At 37.7% G+C, this 27,916-nt stretch overlaps 1 protein-coding gene across 1 annotated transcript; it reads right to left on the bottom strand.

The window, feature by feature from the left end:
* Positions 1–24,759, bottom strand: LOC104069158 (chromosome unknown open reading frame, human C9orf3; the record flags this gene model as incomplete). Its single annotated transcript, XM_009587373.1, has 4 exons — positions 23,954–24,759; positions 12,428–12,594; positions 4,627–4,783; positions 1–249 (listed from the first exon to the last, which is right to left on the bottom strand). Coding segments are annotated over exons 1-4 (1,379 nt in total), but the record flags the coding sequence as incomplete, so codon positions are not given.
* Between the last annotated feature and the right edge of the window lie 3,157 nt (positions 24,760–27,916).

Here is a 27,916-nt window from a genome sequence, read left to right as displayed (position 1 = left end):
CTAGCCATTCCCAGGCTGGAAAAGTTGGAAGGAACTATCAAAACATCAAGCCTCGAAAAGGGGTGGGTACCCAGTGTGGTGTAAGCAGCTGAGAGGCACTGAGGAATGAGCTGAAGCAAACGTTCTTCGCAGCGTTCCATAAGGCACCAGGGAGCAAAGACTCTGTAAGGAATGACTGCCTGCAACCTGGCAGCAGGATTTTGGAAACGGCAGGGATATTCCACATGACCACAGATTTCTTCATGCCATCTGACAATAACAACAACAACAACAACAAGAAAAGACAAAATAGTTTAATGTGATACCAGAAATGTGCACAATTGAGTACGCTAAGACAAGGATATTCTCTAGACATCAGAATGACAGAGTTAGTTTACGTTAAACCAACTCATTTGGCACATCAAAAGAACAAGTGCTCAAATTGTACATAAAGAAAACTAAGTAACAATACAGAAATACTTATTGATTCAGAGAATTCCTATTCAAACTTGACTACGAAAATAAAAATTTCACATATATTAACACAAACATATTAAGTGCAATTACAATGAAATTCCAAGTGGGCTTTTTTCCTGTTGTTGTTACTAAAATTCTCCAGGAACTTCTACTGATTTTTTTTTTTTTTCTTCAGTAAAAACCAACAGTAAATATCAATTCATGCTTATCACTGTAGACATTTCAAAATACCACATTAGGGTCAAGCTTACTTTATGTTACTTTTACAGGATATTCAGAGCTGGAAGGAAGGAGGGGTAAATCAAATCCTTCCTAAACACTGAGTCATATACCTTCACAATAATTTATCTGCCCAAATAGACTCATATCTAAGCAGAAATCAGCTTCATGTTTTCACCTGCTAGCCTATCTTCTGTACAGCGCAGAGCCTCTCCTTAGTTTGAGATTTCAACTTAAGGAAGCTGGTTCTACTATGCCTGGACAGGCAAAGCACTTATTATTGCACCTGGCATTGCCCAAAGCATTTATGTTTGGAAGAGCAGGCTCCAGGTGAGTGCTGACACACAAAACAAGACGATAACATGTAGAAAAGGATGACATTTTGCTGAAATGCCAACCGTTTAGCATCTTACATAACTCTTTCTGTGAAAGAAGTGGACTCTAAGCTATTCCATTGATTACATATGGAAAAACTACATCCATCGTTACACGATTTTTTTCCAAGGGTGGTCTAACCCAGTGTATTTCTGCTCTAAAACAATGTCACTTTGTATTTAATTATCAGAATTGACATTAGGCAAGAACATGAAAGCTAGCACCCTATCTCTTGTAAAAGTTGCCAAGTCCTTAATGACCACAAGGAGATCAGGAAACTTATCTAACACCCTAGCTCCATTTAACATTTTCTTTGATACAGTCTCCTTATGTCAAACTCACTGGCACCTGGACATAAATTATATTACACATTTCAACAACTTCTTTCAGAAATCCTTCCTTTTCCTGCTGCCCGAGACTTTATCTCCACTATCTTATCTGACACACTACCTTAACATTTGCTTGTCTATCCATTTCACACCCTTTCTAGAAATGCCTGCTACTGTGCATAATGTTGGCTTGGTTACCCAGTCTTAATGATTAAAATAAGTAACAAGTGTCTGTTGTGCTTACTCCCAAATAAAGATTAACTGGATATAACTGTAAGAGCGGATTTTTAAGGACATAGATTTTTATGTCCTAATGAACTGCAAAACAATCTTGTACACTTAGGCTCTCCTTTTTTGTCCATGCATAATAGACACCACACTTGCAGAGGATTTGTTGAATTTTTTTTTGTCAGTTTTTTTTTTTTGAAACATATTAGTTCTGTTTCTTCTACTGTCACTAACTCAACTGCTGCAGATACATCACACTACCTGTGCCAATTAACTCATCCAATGACTATCACACAGATTGACCAGTGACCATCACACTGATTAAAACTTGCACTAATTTTTGCTACAAAAAGCTACATAAATAGCTTTTCCCCTTTTTTCAAAAGTTTTTTAAAAAATTGAAACTTTCATTTATTCTATCAACACTCTGACAGAATAACCTTTTGCACCAAATCAATAAAGATTCCTATTACTAAACATAGAGACGAATATATAGTGAACATCTGTAGTGTATTTCTGTAGAGGCAGTCATATTATAAACGTATGAATAGTAGAGGAATAAACACAAAACAATTTCTAGAAGCTTATCAAACCTATAAACAATTTTAAAGCTTGAATAGACATGTCTTACTGATCTGAGGTAAAATATAAAAATTCCTATTCTCAAGATTTATTAGATTTTTTTTTTTTACTAAAATTAGCCAAGCTGCAAGCCATGAGAATCCTTTCATTTTAAATTCCAATAAGAAATCCCAATTAGGTCCTCAAGTTCCAAAGTCTCACTAGCTTTACCAAAATGGTAAGGACTTCCACTGTCTTAATGTTAACACAGTATTAGCCCAAAACAGCTATCTAAAAGGCAAGTATTGTTTTGGCTAAGTTTCTAATTACATGACAGAAAAATACTTACAGCCTGACTAACCTGATCACCTTCTACAACAAAATAACATTTTCTATTGACATGGGGAAAGCGGTGCATATTGTTTGCCTGGACTTCAGCAAAATTTTCATTACCGTTTCCCACAGCCTCCTCCTGGACAAACTGGCAAGACAGAGACTGGATGGATGGTCTGCGAGATGGGCAGGAGACTGACTAACAGGCCACACTCAAGAGAGTGGTGATCAACGGTTTTTACTCAGGCTGCAGCCTGTCACAAGTCCTGCAGGGATCGATACTGGGCCCCATTTGTTCAACATCTTCACAAATGTCCTGGATGATGGAATTGAAAGACCCTCACCAGGTTTGCTGACGACACCAAACTGGGTGGTGAGGTGCACATGTCAGACAGGAGAGCCATCTTACAGAGAGACCTGGACAGGCTGGAAGTGTGGGATAGCAAGAACAGTGTGAAGTTCAACAAAGACAAGTGCAAGTCCTGCACCTGTGATGACATAACCAAAGAGCCCAGCACAGGCTACGACCTGCGTGTCTGGGAGCAGCCTTGCTGAGAGGGACCCAGGGGTTCCTCGTGGACAAACAGTTGAACATGAGTCATTGGTGTGCCGCTGCAGCAACGGAGGCAAATCGGATCCTGGGCTGCATCCACAGAGGCATTACTAGCAGAGATAAAGACGTGATCACCCCACTCTATTCAGTGCTTGTCAGGCTGTACCTGGAGTATTGTGTCCAGTTCTGGTCCCCACAATTCAAGAAAGACATGGACAAACTGAAGAGGGTCCCAAGGAGGGCCACAAAAATGAACGAAGGGCTGGATGCCCTGTGAGGCTGTACCTGGAGTATTGTGTCCAGTTCTGGTCCCCACAATTCAAGAAAGACATGGACAAACTGAAGAGGGTCCCAAGGAGGGCCACAAAAATGAACGAAGGGCTGGAGAACCTGCCCTGTGAGGAAAGACTGAAGGAGCTAGGCTTTTTCTGAGGAGGAGAGAGGAGGAGAGAGGAGGAGAGAGGAGGAGAGAGGAGGAGAGAGGAGGAGAGTAGGCAAGGCTCAGGGGGATCTCATTGCAGTATTCCAGCACTTAAAGGGCACCTACAAAGAGCACAGAGGCTCTCTCTTCACAAGGAGCCACATGGAGAAGACAAGGGGCAATGGGTAGATAGCTAGATAACCTCATCTAAGCTCCCCTTCCCACAAAAGATTGGACTAGATGATCTTTCAAGGTCACTTCCAACCTGGGCTGTTCTATGATTCTATGACTCTATGAATTTGAAAAGCTGAGAGTAATATACGAAGAAATCACATGCCATGTCTGAGACTTCTGCTAACTATGGTGAATACACATAGAAACAAGTGGTATTTCTGCAGAGACTTAATTTTTAGCTTCAAATCTCATTTGCAGGCCTATATAGTATTCTGTTCATCCATCACTCTGTAATAATTTAAACTCAATGAGCAGTTTTTACTAGATTGGAAGGAGGAATAGATGTATCCAAAATAATTACATTTCTATGGGTTTGGTGAAAGACAGCTAAGTAGCCACTGTATGTACTAGACAACAGGGTATTTTTTTATTTAAAAGAATCATTGGTCCAACTTTATTTTATGGGACCACTGCAACAGGCTTTTCATGTAGCCAGTCAGTACACATCACCCCAGGCAAACCACTGCACAGGCCAGCTCTAACTCTAGGATGGGACTGGACAGGAAGAAAAAAGTGAGTGAGTAGGCAATATTGTAGTAGGGGGCATTAGGTATCCAGAATGGACAGGGTCTAGTAACACAAACGATCTTACAGCCAGGCATTGTAAGAAACAAGGGAGAACCTGGTATTGCTGCGGCAGGGCATTAGGAGACGCAGGATGTAGGATGAAAATCCAGAGGACACTGGGATTTATTAACCCTCTTGCTCACTAAGCAACTTGTTTTCACATAAAAAGAACCATACACTTACCCATGAAATGATGCCTTCGGAATTATTTTCCTGTCAAGATTTTTCTGTTTAGATTAAGCAAGTTCTATTTTGATTCCTGTACTAATATGACTCATTTTCATATTCCACGGCGTAAATGAAAATGCTACCCATATATCTCATTTTTCAACAATATTCTAAACACCAACCTGAAATCAGCTTGTGAAGATGGCAAGGAAAACTCAGTGTTTGTCTGGATAGCAGTTGTGAAGGACTGCTGTTTAACTTCCTGCCAGCACCCCACAGCAATAGTGAAGGTGGATGCTGGCATTGGCATAGTCACGTAGTAGTACCAGCTCAAGATACCTGTAAATAAAAAGAACATTTGTACAGGCTCATCAGTCACAGCATACACTCAGTACTTGACATTTTTATGTACTTGAGATTTTGGGCCAAACCTCCCACCTTACATCCTGGTATTTTTGTTGGGGAAAGAAAAATAATTTCACTGAGACATGTAAGAGCAGTCATATGTAACCACCATGGATTCAGCATTGTTTACGTACACCTGCAACTTTCCTCTATCTGCTGATGCCTTTATCTATAAATAAATCATCCATAAGTGTAATGTTATTAATGCAACTTAACATGATTGTACTGTTACTGCCCAAGAATCGCATCACACGTGAAAGCTAATAGCACCTTTAGATCCACACACACAAAAAGATTAAAATTTAACTCTTTCAACCCTGTCTCAACCACTCATGGTTTTGTCTTAACTGTATTATCTCGCACAGAACAAAATCTTTTCTTTGTGTTCTGGACAGTACCAAACTGATAGGCAAGTTCTAACAAACAACACTAGTGCTTGTGAATTGGATCTGGCAATCTGAGATACACAATGTGCCAACCAGGCAGTGAGAAATCAAGCTTAGAATCAGATGGGATATTGCGTAAGTCAATGATTTGGTCATGATAATCCAGAAGCTGCTAAAACAAGATTAGCGTGTCTATTAGAAGGTAAAAAGATGGTAAGTCTTATCTTTTTGGAAACACAGTGTTGGAAGACTGTATCTACGGTGTAGGATGACTGTATCTATGAACACTTTTGGATAAACTGGCAGATGTTTTAGCACAGCATATTTTTCATTAATCTCAATGTTGCTTAGGTTTTCTGTTTGTCCCTTTAAAAAGGGTATAGCTTAAAGATCACATTCAAGTACTCATTTATGGTCACAAATACAGTTACTACACAATACTAATAGGTTAATTACTCTTGGAAAGAGCGTAGCATGAGTTACAACCTGCTGAATTATGTGCAAATAACTGTAGCTGTGGCAACTGTGGAAACATACAAACTTCGGTTATTTTAAGGGAACATTAATACTTGTTCTTATGCAAAAGTATTCTGACCAGGGCTATGGAACACTACCAAAAGGAAAAAAATGAAAAAAAAAAACAATCCAGTGGAGGCCACAAAGCATAGAGGAAAGGAAATAAGCAACTCCAGAGAAGCATCTCTGGGTTTCCTACCTTAATGACCACAGAAGGTCAATCTGTCCAACGGAAGGACAAGCAGAAGAATCTTTTTGCTTAGCCTCAACAAATTTTCCACGTACTATTTAGTATGACAAAGCAATACTGTTTGTGAAGTCTTGTAAGAGGCAGATAAAGCCTCTGCCTCTTATATGCACTGGCAACCACTTAGATTCCCTTACTCCATTCCACTTTTGGCAACATTCACCACTACCATCAAAAACCTTTTGTCTGTATTGTCAGGTGAACATACTACTCCTGTAATTTTCCTAACCTCCTGTCAGTATGTGAGCAAAAGGAACTTATTTGCTCCAAACACATTAGGAAAGAGGATGACTGTTTTGCCAAATTCCTCCCCCTACCCCCTTTTTTTTTTTAATTAACTTACCAAAGCTACAAATGAGCCAAGGCAAGCAAATGCCACCTTGAGAGAAAGAGTTCGTCCAGGACAGCAACAACTTATTATTTTGAAATACCAAACTCCTGATGTAGAGAGTTTCATTGATATAAACTGTGCTAAAGCCCCAAACCTGTTAACTGAAGTTAACAGCAGCTTTACCATCGACTTAAATGCATACAAGAGAAGGCCCAGAGGTAGTCTACAATACTTCACTTTGTATAGCATCTGTTATACACAAAGCATTACAAAATGCTCCATGCAGTTATGTTAATTGTAAAACCTGAAGAGTTAAATAACAGCAGAGGAAGAGTGGAAATTTGAGGAATTGTAACGGAAAAAAAGTAATGTGTTTTCAACTGAATTCTGAAACAAGCATGAAAGCCAAAAGGCAGTCACAGAAAACTGTTCCAGACAGCAGGAGGTGTAAAGGAGAAGGCTCTCACAACAGTGAGGAGACTGTCTAAAAGGAAAGGGTGTCAGCCTGTGCTATGGAAACAGAGGGAGCAGAAAGGGTTACAGTGAGAAACAAGTTTAGCGAGATAGGCTAGAGCAAGCAAGACCATAGTTTTCTTAAAAACAAGGGTGACTTGAACAGAATGTCAAAATGAATGGGGAATCAGTTTAGCAGTCCAGAGAGAAGAACAGCACGTACTGCATTCAGAAATTTACATGAATTAGCAACAAACATATGCTATTGAGAGCTGGAGCAAACCTTGCAAAAGGGTGAAGGTACCAAAGACAAAGAAAGTTAGTACGTGTTTTCTAAATTAGGATTTCCTGAAGAAAAGAAAAGCAACTAACATACAGATCCTTGTTTTTTTTTCCAAGGCCCTTATATTTTGCAGGCGTTATAAAGACCACACGAACTCTGGATACTCCCAGAACAAGACCCAAGACTTACACTGTCTTTACACACTTAACTGGGGCTCAATCCATTTCCTGCAGGGCTTTTAGATGCCTTCTGCATTCATACTCTAGAATTGTGTAGGATAACTATATATTTATCCTAGAGTTGTTTTGTCTTGAACAACTGAAATCACGTGCACTAGCATGACAAGTGAGTTCTCTCTTTAGTGCATTCACTGATCAGTGACTGAAATGGTCTCTACAGCAAGCACCATGAGGTACTGTTTCAAACAGTCTACCCTCATTTATCTTCTGTCTTCTCCTCTCACTACTGGTAAGACTGTCTCCCAGTCTGCCCTTTTCTTCCGTAACTTCACTTCCTTTCTTTAACTTTCTTCAGGTCAGTGGGCTTTGTTTTGTTTTCTTTCATCTGTAACCTCAGATCTATCCCAGGGCATAGATTGGGATCACAAGCTCCACTCTACTTTTCCCTCCTCTCCCCTTCTCCTGGCTGCCCTCTGCTTTCCAGTGGCTGCCTTGGAGACCGCACCACCTCTAGGGTAAGAGAAAACAGTGCAGCTGAAACGGGAAGATGTTTTCTTTACCAAAAGCAGCATTTTGTACCACAAAAACATTTTTGGACTAAGCAATGACACCTTGGGAAGAACAAGAGATTAGGCTGGGGTTAGTCCATGGGGAAAAATAGAGGAAGAGCACCCCAATCCTTTTATTTGTAATGCTTATACCCTCTCCTTACAACCAGACTTAATTTAAAAGCAACTTGATTCCTACGCATAATTATTTTAGACAATTAAATACTTTCAAAATATGTTCTCTATAAGTAATTTTGAAAATAATTTTCAAAAAAATACTTTTTTTTCAGTTCTGCAAAGCAAATCTATCATGTCATAACTGCGCAAACCATGCAACAACAATCTCCTATCCTATGAGGTATATCTGGAAAACATCCCATGCAAAATTTAGGACTACCTTTAACATGGGTAGAAAATTATAATCCATTTATAATTGTGCAAAAGAGCAATTTAAAGGCTGTTTATTTCTTCTACTTGAAATAATAATGATGAACGATGTAATTACTTCCTAGAATTTTTAAGGCATTTAGCTATCTTTGAAACTTAAAATTGTTTGAGTCCTGTGGGGTCCGTTATAACTGAGGAAACACCTGAGAGTCAGTATCTGTTAACGCCCGATGCAAGAACATTAAGAGCATTTTTACTTATTAGTATATTTTCCCTCAAATTGTTTGCACTAACACAAATACAAACACCACAAAATACAGATGATGTCCATGATTTACTAAACCCACAAAACTCAGCTACCTTTAGGGAAAAAGAGAGAGAGTCCCACACAGCATTTGATATACAAAGTAAGAGCTAGCTCTAATACATAAAACTACAGCTAAATAATGCCAAAACTACTATTTGGCTGGAGCACCAGGATTAAGAACCCTCCAGCTTTCTGAAACTCTTTGTAACTTGTAGAGATCTTTGATCTCATCTGAAAGCCAGAATTTCCCACAGAGCACTCTCACATTCATGCCAGAGCATTAGTTCAACACTGGCTCAGAAGGATGAGTAGCATGTGATGAGCTGTCAACTCCCATGCTGTAGTTCCTGATATATGTTGGAGATCAATCAACACAAGTACTGGACTCTTTTGTTTTGCCTTGTGAAAAGTGAGAGGAGCACAAACAAAAGCAACTGTTGTTGCTGCTAGCTACAGAGCAGTAGCAGTGGCTTCTCTAGCACCGTATTTCCTCTCAGTAACAGAATACACCTTCTTGCTGGAATCAGAGATGGCAAAACAAGATCAAGGACTACATAATGGTAGAGTAACCACACAAAAAGCAAGCCAGTCGATTTCACATTTAAAGGTTGAATATCTACTTCTTGAACATGAATCAAAATAAATGTAAAGGTGTTTGTGACTAAATATATTTGCACCTTCTATGTGTTACAGTAATGTGCTGAAGGAAAGTAAAACTGACAAGTGTTGAAAAATAAATCCAATGGTTAAATGGCTCACATCACACACACACACACCCCCCACACGTGCGTGCGCGCCGGGTGCTCCCTGTAAAGCTTTCTCCCAAAGGGCATTGTCAATTGCATTGTTCTGACGAATTTTTCTTCTCTAAGTACTCCATAAAGAATGCACAGTATTTTTAAGCACTTTTAGGTCATACTTGAATAGTTACCGTTTGTACTTGAGTAAGTGACGTATCAGTATTTTCAAACAAACGTGGCCTCACTTTATTTCAAGTGACAGGATGAGCCATAGTTTTGTAGGAGGCAGAGCGCAAAAACTGCACATACGGGAGGAAGTACACTATAACCAAAACCTGCAAATATAAGTGGCAAATGAGGAAACTGTGCATGCGAGTACACCTAGTCTAGCTATGCACTGGATCACAGCATCCAAGCCTCTAGAGATGTAGGTCTGTGAAGCAGAATGCAGATCTCTCTTTAAAAGCATCAAAGTATCATCCTTGCTTGCTGTTCTCTTATTGTCTGCCTGCACACTTGTTATAAATACGACTTGTAAAGGAAAAAATATTCAGCTAACTTGTAATTCTATTCAGAATAAATTCATACACAATTGCTTGCCAAAATGCTTGTTCTTTCCAAGAAACTGCATTTTAAAAAATATATTTTCGTGTTCTGCCAGTTATGTATGATTTTATAAATATGCAGCACAGCAATAGCATACTGTATGTAAATAATTTGGCAAAGAAAAGTTATTTTAATTGAAACCACCCTGAAAGGCTTTTAGGTGTATTTTATAAATGTAAAGACAAAATTTTAAGTTGTATAGATTTCATATGCCCTCCATAATTGCCTAACAACAAGAGCTATGTGGGACAGGTCATTTAACACTACAGACCATTTTGAACTTTTTAACTCCTAAAAGTCCTAATAATTAAACCAATGAATTTGTATTCCTAAATTCATTGAGAATTTATTTAAGGCTTCATATTAGCACTTCAGCCGTGGGTTTGTTTGATATTTTAAGACATTCCTCACACTATTGCTCCTTTCCCTTCCTTCCTCCGTACCTCGTTTGTAAATTTTTACCATTCCAAGCTCTCTAACACTGATTTGTCATTTCCAGCTATATATAAGCACCAAGATAATGAGGGTCTCACCCATGATTCAGTCTTTGAGAGCTACTGGAGCACAATGCCTATTACCTTTAAAGAAACCCAGTAACACTTGCATCATGACATCAAAATTAGCATAAATAATTGTATGTGCTGCACAGATCCGTAAACAGAAACTTCCACATTCTTGGGAATTCCATCTTGAGGAGAGGCGGAAGGAAAACTGTAAGGACAGAAGCACAGTAGGTGCTCCTGCTGCTTCTCTTCAGTTCAGTAAAGTTCAGCACAAAACTTTGCCATTGTCACATGGCTCCTAAAGGACGCAGCTTTAACGCTACATTTGGTTCTTCCCAGTTCACTTCACACTTTTCACTCAGCACTTCATTAGCACAGTGAAGCTAAAATGAGTCATTTCCTCCCTACTGGCCTTTCCATTAAACACTACTTACAGTATTTCTTGCTTTCACAGAGTTCTTAGGAAAGGAAATATACTGGGTTAGTCTTTGGAAAATTTAAAAAAAACCCCAAAAACCAAAACAAACAAAGCTTTAAGCTGACACATGAATTACCAACATAAACGGACCCACTGCAACAACTACAAGGATTTAAACAAAAGCCCCTTCTGTCCTCCACAGGGTGACAAGGCTGACTTTGGGTGACCAAGCCCCAGTGCTATCATTAATAATATAGTACCCTGATATCGTTCTTAAAAACGGTTTTCCCCACAGCTAGGTTTTTTTTTCTTCATTCAAGTATAAATTTTTAATAAGTGTTTTAAACTAGAATGATGAAACAATGTTAATGAGAAAATAATTCTTTCACAATACAGCCTTTTCAACTAGCTAATTGGTCTAAGAGAGTATCAATTTTAACTGACCTATGCCAATTTATACTGCCTGAATTTTTTTCCAAGGTTTCTATTTCTAGAAATTCAGAAAAGCATCCTTCTTCGTCTTAATATTTCAAACCACATAGCCACCATTGAAGGACAGACAGGCCACAACTCATTAGCAAAGTGTGGATTAAACTAATTAAACAATGATGGCAGAGTTGTTCTCCTAGTCTGAAGTCAAGATTGCTCTTGCTTTCTTGATGCCGAGACAGGAAAGCATTATTGCCCAAGTGAGCTGAGCAGCTCATCATGGCAGTTTTCCATGTTTCAACAGCAGAGACAAGGCTTGAAACAGGCTTCACATATGGCCAAAAATAACCAGACAATTCCATGCAAATGGATTAACTGATGGTTCTCAAATCAAGGAGACTTTCATTCTTTTTTTTTTCCTCAAGAATAAACTTGCTTCTTTAAAGGGAAACAGAAGATTTTTTTTTTCCAGAAGCACCTAATTCTAACCTTTTCCTATACGCTACTTCTAATCAGAACTACTTACACTAGAAAATACTGACCCTGTTTGACAGATTATCTCAAAACTAATGAAAGCAAGACATACTTTGTATTATTATGTGTAGAACTGCCTTAAAAACTTCCTTCTCTGTCCAGACAGAGGTTCAGAGAATAAAGTGTAACCAACACAGAAGAAAAATGCTTGCTTGCTTAGAGTTGCACAAGGTATGATCTACCAATGCCAAAAAACCCCAAAGACCAGATTTTCAGGGCACTGACCTGATATTCTCTATCTATTCCATGTATTTCAGGAAACAGATATGACACAATGACCGCTTCTAATCATTGGCATGCTGAGCTGCACTTGGACTGGAGAATTACAACTGGAAGTTAATTATCTACTAAGGCCTGAAGTTGACAAAAGCCTGATAAGGTACTTCATCTATGAAACGTTCAACTGCAGTGTTTAAGACAAACCCAGTTTATGACTAGTGAAGTCTCGGTTTGGAAAAAGTAGAAGGAATAAAAACACAGAAAAAAGTAAGTAGAAGTTACACAGTGAAATGTAGATGCCTTGAATTCCTACAAAGTTATCCTGAGGCCTTGAGCAGGTAACTTTTCCATAGAATGACATGGAGATTACAGATAGACATATAAGTGCTTTTAAGGTTAGGAACTTTATTCTTTCAAAATCATATATTTACTAAGCTATATTTCTAATTATAAAATTATTTAAAATAATTTGCTATAGAATATATATTTCACCTTCTCGAAGCTGGACTGGTTCTGCTGAGTTTTCACCACTCATTAACACAACAAAGCCTGCAGCTGTTCGGACTGAGGCTTGCCATGTTGACAAGGCAATGGGTGGTTCTTGGCATGGGAAAAGGGCTCTGTTGTTTATTGGCGATCCCATCGTATAAACACATGGCCTAGATGGAAGCAAAAGAGATTGGGGTTGGAGTTACAATAAGAAAGACCGAACTAAGTTTTCTGTCAAAAATCAAACTTACTGTTGTACTGAGGTTTTTTGTTGACCGTGGCTATGTAGGTTTCAAACCTGATGAACCAATCAAAGTACAATCTAAGTCATTTAAGACAGAATGAAGAAAGCAAGATTGCCACACTAATTTTTACATAAACTAGAAAAGACTAACTCCAGTCTTTCCCCTCTCCTGCTTCTGCATGAGCCTTCCAGCCTCATACAATAGCTCTCAGATGAACACATAAGGCCCAAGAAGGCTTCCGAGTATCTTCTGAAGATGCCATTGCAGGGCTTCACCAACACCTGTGACACCTCCCTGTTGTCATCATAGTAGTGCTTTCATTATCATTAATCCCATCTCTCTGTACAACCTGGAGGCTCATCCAAACTCAGAGCAGTAGATCTAGCCTTGAGCCTTCTTTAGTCCAAGCCTCAATAAAACTTGACATTTTTACATTTCTTCTTGCAGTAAGGTAATGCACGCTAGCTCACCTGCCTTTCAGAATTCGAACCACAGGGCATATAATGAGAAGAAAGCATTTCTTCCCTATCAGCCTCAGCCTCCTTCTTGCTTTTCACATAGCAATCTTCCTTGTAGTATTGTTCTTTTTGCAGTTTCTCTAACCCTCTGCTAGGCAGCCTCTTCATCTACTGCCCCTTTCCAATTTCAGCTGCAGTATTTCATGCCAGCCAATTTCTTACTAGCAGCTTAGCCACAGCTGGGGAGATAACAAGGCCTTTCATTAACTCCTTCTAGCTTGCTATTGCTAGCGCACAGATGTAATAATTCTTGTTTTACTTCTTTTGTTGCTTTTTGCAATTTTATCTTAATTCCTAGTAATTGCATAACACTACCCCTCAGCTTAAAAAAAGCTAAGTTTTCAAATATAAATTATATAAAACAAACACAGTCAGTAGGTTTTTCCAGCTAAAGAAAGAAAATCTTGAAAGCATCACTTCACTGCACTTAGTTTTTAAAAACCTATGATATTTACAGCCAATATTCTGGGTGCACAACAATTATTTTGTGAATGCTTGAGGCTAAAAATATTCTGATCAGTATCTTTCATAACTTGAGTTTGAAAATCATCAAAACACTTTGGAAAATAGGAGACAAGTTGTTAGGGCAAAACCTATTTTGCAATGGCTAAGACCAGAGCCTCTTGTTTACTCCCCTCCAAACAGCTCCTCCATTCAAATTATTCCTTCCCTAAAGCCAATTCTAAACTACACAGACGGAAAGAGCTTGCAGATACTGACGGCCACAGATGAAAAATATTCTGAAGCTATTTTTGCCCTCTTGTCAAAAGTGCTATCTGTGCTATTGGATCCAGAGCTGTCCATGGCACAATCAAGTTACTGTGGCTTAACTAATGCAGGCCAGCTGATCTTTCAGTAAAATACGGAGGGAAACTGCAGTTTAAGTAGGCCTATTGTTAATGCATACAAACAGAAAAAGAAAATAATCTGGCTCCCCCTGCCATGTATCAGAGTGAATAGAGTAGGACATAGATATTCAGTGAAGCTCAATAGATAACTGCAGTGGTGAGAAAGTCAACTGGTTATCTTTTACCCAGTAAAACACAATGCACAGCTAAATGTAAAAGACCACTAATCTGTATAAATCTTTAATTAGCTTTAATTTCTTTGGAATTAATCTCTGAAAACTGAATCTGTAACCAACTCTGATGTACATAAAATAATTGGGTTTTCTCCCAGAAAAAGAAACAGTGCATGGCTGTGAATTCACAAGAAAAAGGAAGAGCTTGCTTTTTCACCTCCTAGGAGATCCTGCTTCCTCTGTATAATGCTAGGCAAGAGATAATGGACATATTATTTACCCTAAAACATGTGTGTGCTGTGAGGGGATGGGGAGGAAGGGATGGTTCCTTGTTCATGAAAACTTTATCAAAATACACAGAATTATAAAAAGAGATCCTAGTAGAGTTGATAGGAATGAGAGGAAAGGTGGGGTTACTGACTGCTGATAAACATATTTTACCAATGATGTACCATGCATTTGTGAAGGCTGTTTTGCTGGGTGCCATTGGTACAACCCAGTCTTAAAAGCAATATAGGGGAGTTTCATAATCTGAAGAAATTTTAGAGGGGAATGCCACGAAGACTGAGAAAACGGGCTAGCAGAACAGAATTAAGCAGAACGTTGCAACGCTGCGTCAAATGCAATACAAACGTAACATGGAACAGCCACTACCAAGACCATTAATGTTATCTCACTCTGAGAGCACTTTTTACCTGCAGACCACAAAGTATTTTACAAATAATGTCAATACCATTTTGCAGATGCGGAGAACGAAACACAGTGAACAGATTTGCTTAGTGCTAGTGTTCAAGCTGCACCTACAGGCTTAGTTTCAAGCCTCCCAGTCCAATAGCTTTCATATTGGACTAGGAAGCCTCTCGTTATGAGAAATAATACATATTACGTAACTAACTGTTTTCCCTAAAACATTTTAATGCTAAAATACATACACAGGCAGGTCACAAGTCTCTACAATTAAGGCCCAAGTAGAAAGGGAGTTAGAAAAGCGGAGAAAGACTGGTCAAGTACATAATCCTTTCTTCAAAACTACGCCTCCTTTCCACTCCTCACCCGTTTTAATACCATTTTTGTCCAGGTATACTTATAACTTTATTATTTCAAACCAAAAGGTATTCAAATACGTCAAAGTCTGCTCAGAAAATAGTAATGAAACCTACGAGTTCTAAATTTCAAGAGGAAACTATCAGAACAACAATTACATCAGCTTTTAATTAGATATTCATACATTCATAGCAAGATCACCTGGAGGCTTGACTGACAGCATGCCATCAACTGAGATGTCAGTTAACATTGACCAGTCTCTTGTTCTGCTTTAGAGAGAAGTGTTTATAAGGTGAACTCATGGTTTTTTCTTCATCTTTTCTTCTTTCACTGGAATTTTTAATCTATTTTCTTCTCACCCTAAAACATACCTCCACGGATTTTTTTGCTTCCCATGACAAATCATGTTTTACTTTGCTAATTTTTTATACTTCATTTACAGCAGTAATTTCTTACAGTGGTAATAGCGCAGTGTTACTTTAGGACACCCACTGCAGCTGACAGTTTTCTTTGTTCTGGGTCAGGCAGCACAATTCCAGCACGCAAGAGGACCAGAAATATAATTCTTATCCTGATATGGATGAGATTTTTCACATGATCCAGAAGAAGAAAACTTACTGGCTAAGCAAGGTACATCAAAGAATAGCAATGACAAATAGTTAGTTTTAGGCTGCTTTTGTCAATTGATAAAAAATTTGCCTTTTTTTCTGATTTATCCCTACCACTGCTAGCAAGAAACTTCACAGTTTGTTTCCTTTTTCCTACTATGTATCCTCTCCAGCACTCTTTTTCACTTTTAATGGTCTTGTAATGTTCAAATCATCTACTTATGTAATATGTTGTTTATGCCAGCCATAATCTTTGCCACCATAGGTTGGAAGAGATAAGGAAATTGAATACAGCAAAAGTAAGATAAGCAGAGAACACAGACCATTTGCCTAATTACTTGTTACGTTGAAAAAACAAGCACCCACAAAACACAAAATATGTCTCTGGTCACTCATCTGGCCAACTTTATGACTAGTAATTCCCAGTGATCAACAATCCATGCTACTGGAGAAATGAAGCACTAGTTATGGTGGTGTTTGGTTTTGCTCCAAGAGGAGACTCAGGGCTGTCTGTTGTTCAGTAATCTCCCACAGCCAAGGATTCTGAGGCAAATTTGATTCATGCAATCCTAACTCATCAGTATTCCATATATTTTCATAACATTAACAAAACCAGTTCAAACCAGCTCTTGGCAGATCTCCCTCTCCCATGTAAGCATATAAATTATAATAACAAATTAAGATACTACCTTATAGCTAATAATAAATGTTCAGTTGATAGTCTGTTCTCCAAACAGGAATCTGCAGGTCTTCTTTGAGATACCTGCCATCAAACACCTGAATCATGTCCTAAGGCTCAGCCATGTCAACCTACTTTGGTTAGTGCCTGTTTGAAGGTTTCTCAAGGAAAATGCCCAGCTCAGCAACTCTAACCTTTTCCTGTATGTGAAAAAATACATTCCCTATTTCTTGGTTGTTTCCACATAAGGATGTAAGGTGGCAACCTCCTGCAACTACAAGGCCACTCCCTGTAAAACCACTGCTATTTGCAGCTGTTTCTTACTCTAAATTACAGTGTCATTTCCACAAAGCAGCAGGTTTTCCTGGCACCTAAATCACACCAACTTTTTTGTTCTGCCTGATTGATTTACATATCTGCAAGGTGCCAGTGATTGTCATCAGATTCCAACAGAGCAGGTATTCTTGTTTTCATTTTTCTGCTGAATAAAACACCAGTCAATAACTACCCATGCCCCTTTCAACCCGTTCTCCAACTTAAAAGTACTAAATATGATTATGAGATGGGTAATTCCACTGACTTCTCCAGTAATCTCTGTTACTCTGATGCTAGTTTTCTAACAGTTGGATAGCTACATTTCTAAAACTGATACTTCACTGTAAATGTTTTGGACTTTTGTCCACTAATTTGTCATCCACATCAGGTATATCAGTCCTTCTTCTAGACATAGTATATGCACAATCTCCTATTCAGAAGTTTTATCTTTTGGTACAGCCATCGCTGGGAAGCAAGGATAATAAGGTTAAGACAGGGCATACCTTTTTCATCCAAAGTAAATCAATTTAATACTTACTGTGCTCCCACTGTGCCTCTAACAATAAGGATTTTTTCACTTGCTTTGACCTGTATTTTTGGCAAATGCAATACGCTTAACAGCTTCTTCAATGTTGTTATGAGAAAGTTTCCTAAATTTGAAGTCAGACATCTGACCAATCCTTTAGGTATTCCATTCCCTGTACATCTTTTAATACTACTTCTGTAACACCTTAGGAAGTACCACCTCACGGCGTTTAAACAAAATTTAATTTCATAGCCATAGCTCCTGTTTAAATGGTAGTAAAGATTGGAAATAACTGACTATTGGCAGAGAAAACAGGAGATTTCCTAATTCTTCTATTCCCACAGCAGTGAACAAAAAAATATAACCCCTTGTAAGCCTCTGTCTTTAAAAACAGAAGACAGTTTTCCTATGGATATGAACTGTGATACAGCTGGACTTTCTCAGCTCTATTCTGAAATCAAAGGTTGTTTTGGTTTCTTGGCCAGCCAGTTAACAAACACACAAGTGCTGGTTTGACTCTTCATTCCCCATTATTACTGGCTCTTTAATCTCCTGTTTTTTCACCTCCCTTTTGGTTTTGAAAATTAAAACATTTAGACTTTTATTGTTTATATGGATAATGGTATTTTCATAATACTGTTTCATTCTACCCTCCTCTGATCTGGTATGGTCCTCTCATTGGCACATTTTAGTGAAGCAACTTGCCTTCTGTATTCCTTCTTCTTGAAGGAGTACCATCAGCCTTGCCCCTGGTACTCCTGTATGCAGTGCCTCTGTGAGCGCCCAGCTCTTCCTTCCTCTGTCCTATGCTGTAGGCATCCACTTACTCCACCTACATCTGAGTGTCATTTGCCCTGCCAGGCCAAGAAACTTGTTGTAACTCTGAAAAAGTATTAAGTTCACTAAAAAACCCCCGTTTCACATGGTCTTACTTTTTGGTTAGGCCAACTAATTCAGAGGAGCTATTTTAAATTTTTTAGAAATATTTGTTTGATGCCATCCACATTTCCAGAAATATCAAATCAGTTCATTTTCTACTCAAGGTCTGCCTACTATTTTTTTGTTTATTTTTATTTTCCTTCTCCATTTATTCCTGACACCATTTGTTCTTCCTTAGAAATCACTGTGTCAGACATGAGTAATCAACAAACTTCAGACTGCTTCGTTGATTACTCAATTATAAATATTCATCACTGGGAACAAAATTACACAAAATAACAGGAGAGAATTCCCCACAACTGATGGTAGCCACTTAGGATTTAGTCTGTGACTTGCCTGGATTCTGGAGCATCTTATTCCCCCAAGCCTTGCCCATGAAGAAAAACAAGCTCTTTATTCCCCTCCTGCATTTCCAGCATCCAAGCACATGTAAATGCATGATGCTAACTCACGCCACTGAAAAATAAACATCTATTTTCATGACACATTTTCTAATTTGCAGTTTGAAACTATGAAAATCTGACTAATTTTTCCAATTTCTACCCTGGAAAAAATTTGCTTTGAAAATATCAAATATATTATGAAAATTGAATGGATGCCTCAGACTCCATAAAGGCTACAGATACAGCGTTACACTGGCACAAACCTGTATTACCCGTGAAACAGATAACTCTACTTTCCAAACTAACCTCAGTAGCATATTCCAAACAATTCCTATAAGGCATTCTCCTCCCCCCCGCTTATTTTCAATCAGATTAGCTCTCTAATATGCCTCATCACTCAGCTGTTCACACACCTATGCCATCATACTAGTGGTGGAGGGAACCAGCATCCAGATTTAGAGAGGTCAAGAGTGTCTCTTTCAGCAAGTGTATTTTGGTAGGCTTCTTCCACATTCCTTTTTAGTTCTTCCTCCTTTCCTCTTTTCATTAGTACAAAATAGCTCTGTTGACTCTATACTGTTAATATGCTTTGGAGACAGAAAATACAAATACAAAACATTATGCTGAACTTCAAGGGTAATCAGAAAGACTTCAGACTTAAGTCTGGAGAAACTGTGTGATCCAGCCTAGGAATCAGTACAACTACCCTCTTTTTTTGCAGGCCTACTGCAAACATGTTCTAAGTAAGGACTTCTATGTGTAACCTCCTGGAAACTAGAGATCACTCCTCAAGAATTCACTTCCAACTTCAAGCTTTAGCTAAATATTCAAGAAACATGTTTAGCATGTTTTCACTACCCTGAATATTTATTAAAAAATCTCAAGTTTAGAACATTTATGAAAATTTCAAAAGGGAATATCAACTATGAACTAAATGTTAAAATAGTAAAAAATGAAAATTTTTGATGTTGCTATGCATACCTTTATACAGTTTTTATTTAGTCCTTACTGTATGCAACATACTACATAACACAGTCTGACTACAGTGCCAAAGAAGAGTATGATTTTTCAAGAGCTTATCTTCAGAAGTACCCAAACTTATGAATAATAGCTCTTGTCACCAATGCATCTGAACAATTGCAACTACTCTCTTCGAACATTATTTACATTTCAAAACATATGTGTCTTAAGGAGAGGCAGGCTTGAAACAACCAATTTCAAAAAAGATAAAATCTCTTTTTTTTATCTGCAGACAAAAATTGTGCCAGTCTCCATGCCAGTGAGATCCAGCCTGACACGGACTCTGGACACAGGTCCACAAAACAGATCACAATAGGTTCCGCAGAACTTTTCTACTAGTCCTTTGCTGTTTCAGCAGAATCAGTAACATCAAATTATTTAAATAGGAAACCAAGGTCTGTTTTATCGCTACGTTAGGTACCACCTCTTTGGATATTCTCCTAATCACTATCTACCTCAGGTACTTCAGCTGCACACTACAGAAATGCAAGATTATTTATAACAAATGAGGAACCATGCAGTTCAGTGATGTCTGTGATACAGCTGCATCTGAAAAGAAGCATTTAATTACAGAACATATGCTAGCATTAGCACTTCTACCAAATTGTACATTTATGCTTGCTGTATTCACCTTCATAGCTTTCATAAAGGCAAAAATACTTCCTGAATTCTTTAAAAATACATTGATATTTTAATTTAATAACAAGATAGCATAAAGATAATCAACTAGACAGGTACAAAATATTTTTAAAAGGTAAGAAAGACATTTAAATTGGTCAAATAAATATCAAGATATCACAATCATTTTTTTAAGGACATCATTTCACGTTTTCCAGTATTTCCCACTTCGGAAAATTAGCGCAAGGTTAATTCCTTCTAGAGCATTTCCCCAAAACTGCTCAATCATTCTTTAATAGTTTCTAAGAATATACTTTTTCCATAGCATTCTCACGAAAATCATACACTCAGAGTAATTCAATCCATCCCCTTTCTGTGTATCTAATATCTAGGGCTCAACCTGAAAAAATAAATGCATGTCCTGACCGATTCATGTATGCCAAGGTAAACAGTGCACAGGTAGCTTACAAGATTAGGACCCAGTACTAAAAGGTTTCAGTGTCATGGAATGTCATTCATTGATGTCTTTCATACCAAAGATACTCTTTCATTCCTAATCCCACAATGAGGAAATGAGTTCCATTCCAGTCACTCATTAATATCAACAAAATCATTAACTAATTTATGACAGCACTAGAAGTGGCAATAAGTAGGGCAGAAAAAAGGTGGGAGGAATCTCCCATTAGAGGTGAATTCGCAAGGCTATCTGCTAGGAAAATTACCTCTTTAATTTTAACCCAAATGTGTTTAATCCTTTTCTTAAACAATGAAGAGATCCCAGGATATTTTAACGAATAAAGATTCTCAGCAATGATCATGAGAAAGCATTTAATTTGAAATACGCTGGTAGCCATGCAGACTCAACACTGTCATATACAACATACTCCTAAGAGTTAGGCAAAACTGCTTAAACACATCCATGGGCTGGCAAAAAGTTTCTCCTTCCCAGTAATGAAAGATGTTTTATACACATTATTCCCTCCACAAAGTGGTTATTATAGTGTCTAAAATAAGGTTTTATTTTAAATAATGTTATAATACTTAGTATTAGTGAGAATACTTCAAACAAAACCATAATTTTGTTAAAACTGCAACATTACCTTCGTGATTTGAAACCCCAGTGCTGTATTGTGCTAGTAAACAATTGAAAAACATTACAAACATTGTAACTTACAAACATTATAACCAACACTTTTTTTTTTCTATTGTAATAATTATGTTATTGATCACTGTTAAAAGTTACCTGCCAATTTTAAGAACTGATATAGTCCTTGTGAGTATAACTTCTGGAGAGGCAGAAAAGTGTTTATATTTATATATATATGTATATATATCTGCATATCCATATATACTCACACACATACTCTACTCCTCTATTTTGTCCCCTTTTTAGCATTTCCGCATAAAGGCCCCCAAAAGCATATTATTACAAAAAACATGTTCTAAGACTAAACAAAACCTTCCTTCTTGATGATTAATGTATTTGCTAGTATCAAAAGCCCAAACAGGGAAATGCTGAAATTCCGTATGTTCAGTTCCTCTACTGAAAACAGAAGTGTGCCCCGCTGTGCAAACATCAGGTTTGCATACACATACCTCAACTTGCCTAAACTCATCCCATAAAGCTTTGCTTTAACTAATTTTTTTGTGTATTACAATACATCATTGTTTAAAACAAATAAAATGGAAGTCTTTATAAAATAGTGCATAGGTTAAATTTCAAAACATTACAGTAGTGTTAAATTAGAGGAAACATATTGGAAGTGGCAACACAATGCCTGTACTTTGTTACTCGCTTCACTTTTCTTCGGGATTAGAACCATAGATTATGGACTCCTCTTGGAAAGGATTTGACATCTGCCTAAAAAAGCACCATATGCATAAATTGGAACAATTTAAAGAATTCCCCTGTGAGAATATAATGTAATAGTACTTCCCCCATACATTATAAATGGGCTTTATTTTTAGAAAGGGAAGGAAAAATATGACAGCATTTTGTACAATGAGCTTTACCACTATATTTATGGGTTCATCACATACAGAATTTGATTTTAAAAGTGTAGCAATAAAGATTCTAATGACTGTGATATGAAAACTTATATTCTGACAGGCATTAGTTTCTGGAATACCCTACAAAAGATTGAAAATAAACCAGCTTGAGACTATTTGCTACCATCAGACTGCCTGATGCACGTCAAACCATCTTTTCCTGCTTTATTATTGATTCATAAAATTCCATGTGTTTGTGTACAACTGCCATGAAATGTCTCTAAAGTAAGAATAATGCTTTGCAGTGAAAGGGGAAAAGAGTCAAAACTAAAAGACATTAGAGATTTAGATGCCTAAAAGAAACTTTCAAATGCTCAAAACACACAAACAACACACAGAGGAGGAGTCCTATACCAGCTGAGTGTTGCTAACATTACTCTCAAAGACTTTAGTAAGGGGCAGGTAGATATGGACACGTGTGATCACAGGCAATTGCCCTAGCTTTGCATGCAGTCAAAATTCAGGATTTTCATAACTAAAGATAATATACTGAGTTAAATTTCCTAAACTCATACCAAAAATAACTCCTTGGGGAGTGAGGAAGGGAGGGGAAAGGGGAAGAGGTAATGAACATGACTGAGACATTCCTGGACTTGATGCTGCTCATGGTTTAGCAGTAGAATTATCTAAATACCAGATGTATACTTAAAAGGCCTCATTTTCCTCCCTAACGTGGATGCCAGTGAGAAGACTCTTAATTTCTATTAGCATAACTGAAATGAAAGGTAACCATATATCTCCAGTTTGAGAAAGAAAAGCAGGTATTCAATTAGACCAAATTTCTTCCTTATCTTCCAACTTTGTTCCTGTTTTTTAGGTATCATAAAGAACTAACAGCCATTAAAATCCAGCTTTGAACATTACAGTAAAATAATTACAGTTGTAGAAGTCAAGAGTGGATAGTAGTTTCCCTCCTATAAAGAGATTATCTTGAAGATTTCTGTACAGCACTGGGTACTTCCACAAACACAAGATAAAATGCCAATTCTTCTTGCAGTCTCAGTTTGCAGTTCATTTGCTATCATCAATTACATAATAGATGAAGGAGATTTTAGAAGTTGATTATGAGAGATTAAACTGGAAAAGACTGCATCTCTAAACTTATTACAATATTGATAAAAGACTACTTGTGAAGCAGTTCTATTAAATATTATGTATACTGATCTTTATGCTGTGTGATCAGTTGTGTAAGCCAGGAAGAAAAAAGAACACAAAGTACTAAAGTGAAAATAACCTGTCATGCATACCTTCTCTTCCCCTAAGTGATAACTTCCTATTCCCTGCACACACTTATTCCAATACACAGCAATTATTTACTCCCACTCAGAATGAGCAAATGCAGTCACTTAGACAGGCCTGAGGGGTCTGTCCATTGGGGTTTCTTGAGCAGAGAGTTTGTCTGGTCTCCTACAGCACAGCAACAGGATTCAAACCAAGGATGAAATGAAAACAATGGAAGAGGATGCTCATCATCTTCACAGTTGCTCAGCATTACACAATTCTACATTCTTGCACCTATGTTTAAAATGAATGTGTGCAAAGCTTTCAGCTAATAGTTACATACCTGCCACTCTGGTCTGTAGTCCATGTAACAGATCTTCCCTCCGGTTTGGTTTTGTACCGTATTCTTATTGCATGAGGAAAATCTGTTGGAGTATGAATTCCTGATTTCCTTATTTCCAAGCTCCAGGTGCCAGTAGTAAACAGAAGCTCTCCACAGCCAGGCGCCTGGCTGCAGCGAGTAAAATAGTATAGCTGTTCCTTCCAGCGATCTGCAGGTAATGTCACAAGTTCATGCACAATCTGATTCCTGAGATCTTCCAGCTCCTTTGAAGCATCAGTTAGCTTGGCAGACCTTGTGAGTTTTTCAATGCCTGACACAGCAGCAACATCTACCTCCTCAACCTTTAGCACGGATAAATCACAGCAGTCCAATACCAGCAGAAAATCCTTGTTCCCATGATTCTCTATGTCATAGCAGTCCTTTGAACTAGAAATCCCAGAAGCCTGTTCCTCGTTGCTATGGTTACCATTTTTATCAGAAGTATCTTCTTCACCTTTACCACAGACAGCAAAATCATTATATACTGTTTTAGATGAACAGGCAGTCACATTTGTCACAGGAATGTGGCAGAGTTCAGACACCCTCATTTTAGAGGTTTCATCAAACTGTGACTGGCAGCCTTCTTTGCCAGTACTGCTGGTTTTCCTGTACTGGCTCCCAGTCTCAAAGAATAAAACTATGATGCCGTCAATAACTTTACTGTTAAAATCCACATCCAAGTCCAATATATAGTGCTTTACAAGCATATAGCTAGTGTTGGCCATTAAGGGCAAGTCATCTTTCATGGGGTCTAGCTGTGTCTCCATGTTCCAGTCTATTGGGCAACAGTTTTACAAAGCCTTAGACAGTTCTTACATATGATGTCTCCATAAAGAGCAAGGATATTCAGCCTCCAGTGCCAAACATAATTCTGATTAATATCACAGTATTGAAATTAATTGCAGTTCCTCCACTTCTCACATTCTATTAAAAAAAAAACAAACCACAAAATCCAAAATAAATCAGATAATCGTTTCACAACCATTTCTGAAATGCACTAAATCTAAAAGTTATTTAAAGTCCAGTTGCTTTTATCAAAAATAGTACAGCCAAAGAATGATTGTATCTCCACAAAATGGCATCAAGCTAGCTGCTTCAGGATTTGCTGTCAAGAACCACTGGCTGTATTTTTCAGAGAAGATCTCAAGTGAAAATATTTCTAGACAGCTTTTATAAACTGAAAGATACAAACTTTACTATAGGCCTCCTGTTGACTCTCTTCACCCACAATAATCCTTTAGAAAAGATACATGGGTATGCAACATCTAATTTAATTTATTACTGCACTGTTTGTTTTTAAGGTTGCTACATTTATTTCAAATGCATTACATCAAAAGATAGTGATCATTTTTCTACTGTGAGTCTAAGTAACAAGAGTAAGCCTAAATTACCTCATATGTCTTAAAGTTTTAAAGTAATAATTTCATATCTACAATGCATCTCCACAGATTAATATACTTTCCGCATTACAACTGCTTTCATATCAGCACTTCTAGTAAATTACAAGAAAATGAGCCAATTTACTATGAGTGCATTCCAAGTATTCCTCTGAGATTGCTCATGAAGATTTTTCAAATTTATAGTTAAATACTTAAGGTATATGATTACATCTTAATAGCTGGAAACCCATTAACACTCAGGATAATAGCATCTTACAGAAAACAAAAGGTCTTGTAACCACTGGAAAATATGCAAATACCTATAAAAGCAAGAAAATACTAAAATGCGTCAACATTTGTTGCAACAACAGGCAGAAGTTCATCACAGAAGTTTAGGTATCATGCATTTTCTGTTTTGCTATGCCCATTGAGCTAAGTTATGCACTTTCAGCTCACTTAAGTCCTTTTTGTCTACTTTCTAGACTAGAAATAGAAATCAGAGGAAGAAGCAACTGTTAAGACATGCAGTTCTCTCCCTGCCAGTTCAGTGACACTTCCATGATAGGCAGCCAAGTCTGGGGTTTTTTTTGGTTTGTTTTTTTTTTAAGTGAACAGATATTCCCTTGTGACATTTTTTCACAGTTTCACAGCCTCATCATAGACTTCAGTGTCCAAAGTCAGTTTTTGTGGAGTTCTCAAAGTCAGCACAGTGGAGAACTCAGCCTTTTTTTCCCCCCCCCCCCAAGACTTGCTATTTCTTTTGTAGGAATGCAGGGCATGGTATCAAGCTAGCATCAGTAAGTGAAAGACTCAGGCCAAGAAATTATCTATACTGTTCCCTGAACTAGCTTCGCACAACACACACAAAACATAGCAAATACCTCCCTTCTTTGAGCGCTTTCTACCAGTCAGAAACAGCTCTTACAGGGATGTCTTTGAAGACAAGCTGAGAAAAATCTATCTTTCACTTTTATGTCAATCCTCCTGCACTTTTGGAAATAGGGCACCAGGGCACCAAGCTTGCTTCAGAAGGCCCTCTTTCACTCAAATATCCCAGCAAATTCAGAATAATTTGAAGACTGCCCGCAAGACACACTCATTGCATCTTTTGAACTGCTTCCACTAGATACTTTTCTATTCTCTGTTGGAGAGTTTTCCCAAACTGTTTCTCCGAATTTAATCATCATCTTATTCTTCATAACAGTTTACTATTTCGAGTGCTTTCAAACTTCACATATTTGCAAGAAAACACTATGCATCTTGCACTGCCTTAACTGATGTGTACTTCTATGTACTTTCAGAATTCACTCGTATCAGGATCCAAAAACAGATTCAGGAGCTCCTGCAGAGTCCCAGTGATTTCAGTGTGGCTTTCCAAAGCTTACTTATCTTTGCAGATACATGTGCAATGTTGATCTGTATTTTACCAGTTTGACTTTAAAAAAACAACAATAGAGGAAGGTGAAGTATTAAGTACCCTAAAATGCATACTGGGTCCTAATATCATCATAGTGATCGCTCTCTACTTAATTTAAGGAAGTCTGGAAAATAGTACAGAAGTGGAACTAAAGCATTTAGGAAGACCTGTAAGAAAGGCTGAGGGATGATTCAGCAAACTTCAGCTTGATGAATAAGCAATGTCTATAAATAGCATATGGCCATTAAAATAATGTCCTTGTCTTGACACCTAACTGGGAATATCAGTAGAGCAACCAAAGGTTCTAAATGCTGCGACATGAGCAGTGCATCTACGATGTCTGTACGTAATGCTGTGGGCTGAACTTTATGTTATCCGGATTTTTTTCTGACTACCAGAACTTTATGACTTCTGACAGTCATAAGCTAAGTATTGGTGGTAGAGAAAAGAAACAAAGTAACTTCGTGGGGAAGAAACCCAACACTGAACTGGATTCAAGAATCCCTGTTTTGCTTAGATTTTCTCATTTGAAAACCAGGTATAATATAATACTGATACATTTTATAAAATGTGAGTACTATACTAACGATAAATATTTGTGCTATACTACTACTATGTTTTTATATCCCTGTTTTTCTGTTTCCCAGTTAGAAGATGTGATCAATTTCTTACTTCATACGTGTTAATTACACTAATCTACATTAAATTCTCAGCTACCATGGTAAGAAGCACCTCTGAACACCTTAAAATAAATCGTAAAGCTGCAGTTCAATGCCTACAAAACCACACTTACTTTGATTTTAGAGGACTGTCGGATTTATTTAACATTAATTAACAGGGCAGATTAAAAGGTGACAAATAGTGCCATACAAGTAAACTCACTCCGAATTTTTAAAACCCCACAATTCATTGAAGCATTATCAAAAAATTAAATTCTATAAATATAAATCCTCTTCAAAACTATTAATACAAAACATAAAATCCGTGAGATTTGAGAGACAATTGAAAACAAAGGCCAATGACACTAGAAAACATGCAGAGAGGACATTCATTTTCTACAGCTGAAAGTTTCAGATCAACACCTCTGTTCAGTGGAGATGACACATCTGATCATGTTTATAAACAGAG

Source organism: Fulmarus glacialis, unplaced genomic scaffold (genome assembly GCF_000690835.1).
Source record: "Fulmarus glacialis isolate BGI_N327 unplaced genomic scaffold, ASM69083v1 scaffold5491, whole genome shotgun sequence".
NCBI classification, from domain to species: Eukaryota; Metazoa; Chordata; class Aves; order Procellariiformes; family Procellariidae; genus Fulmarus; species Fulmarus glacialis.
This window is presented reverse-complemented; position numbering and strand designations above follow the sequence as displayed.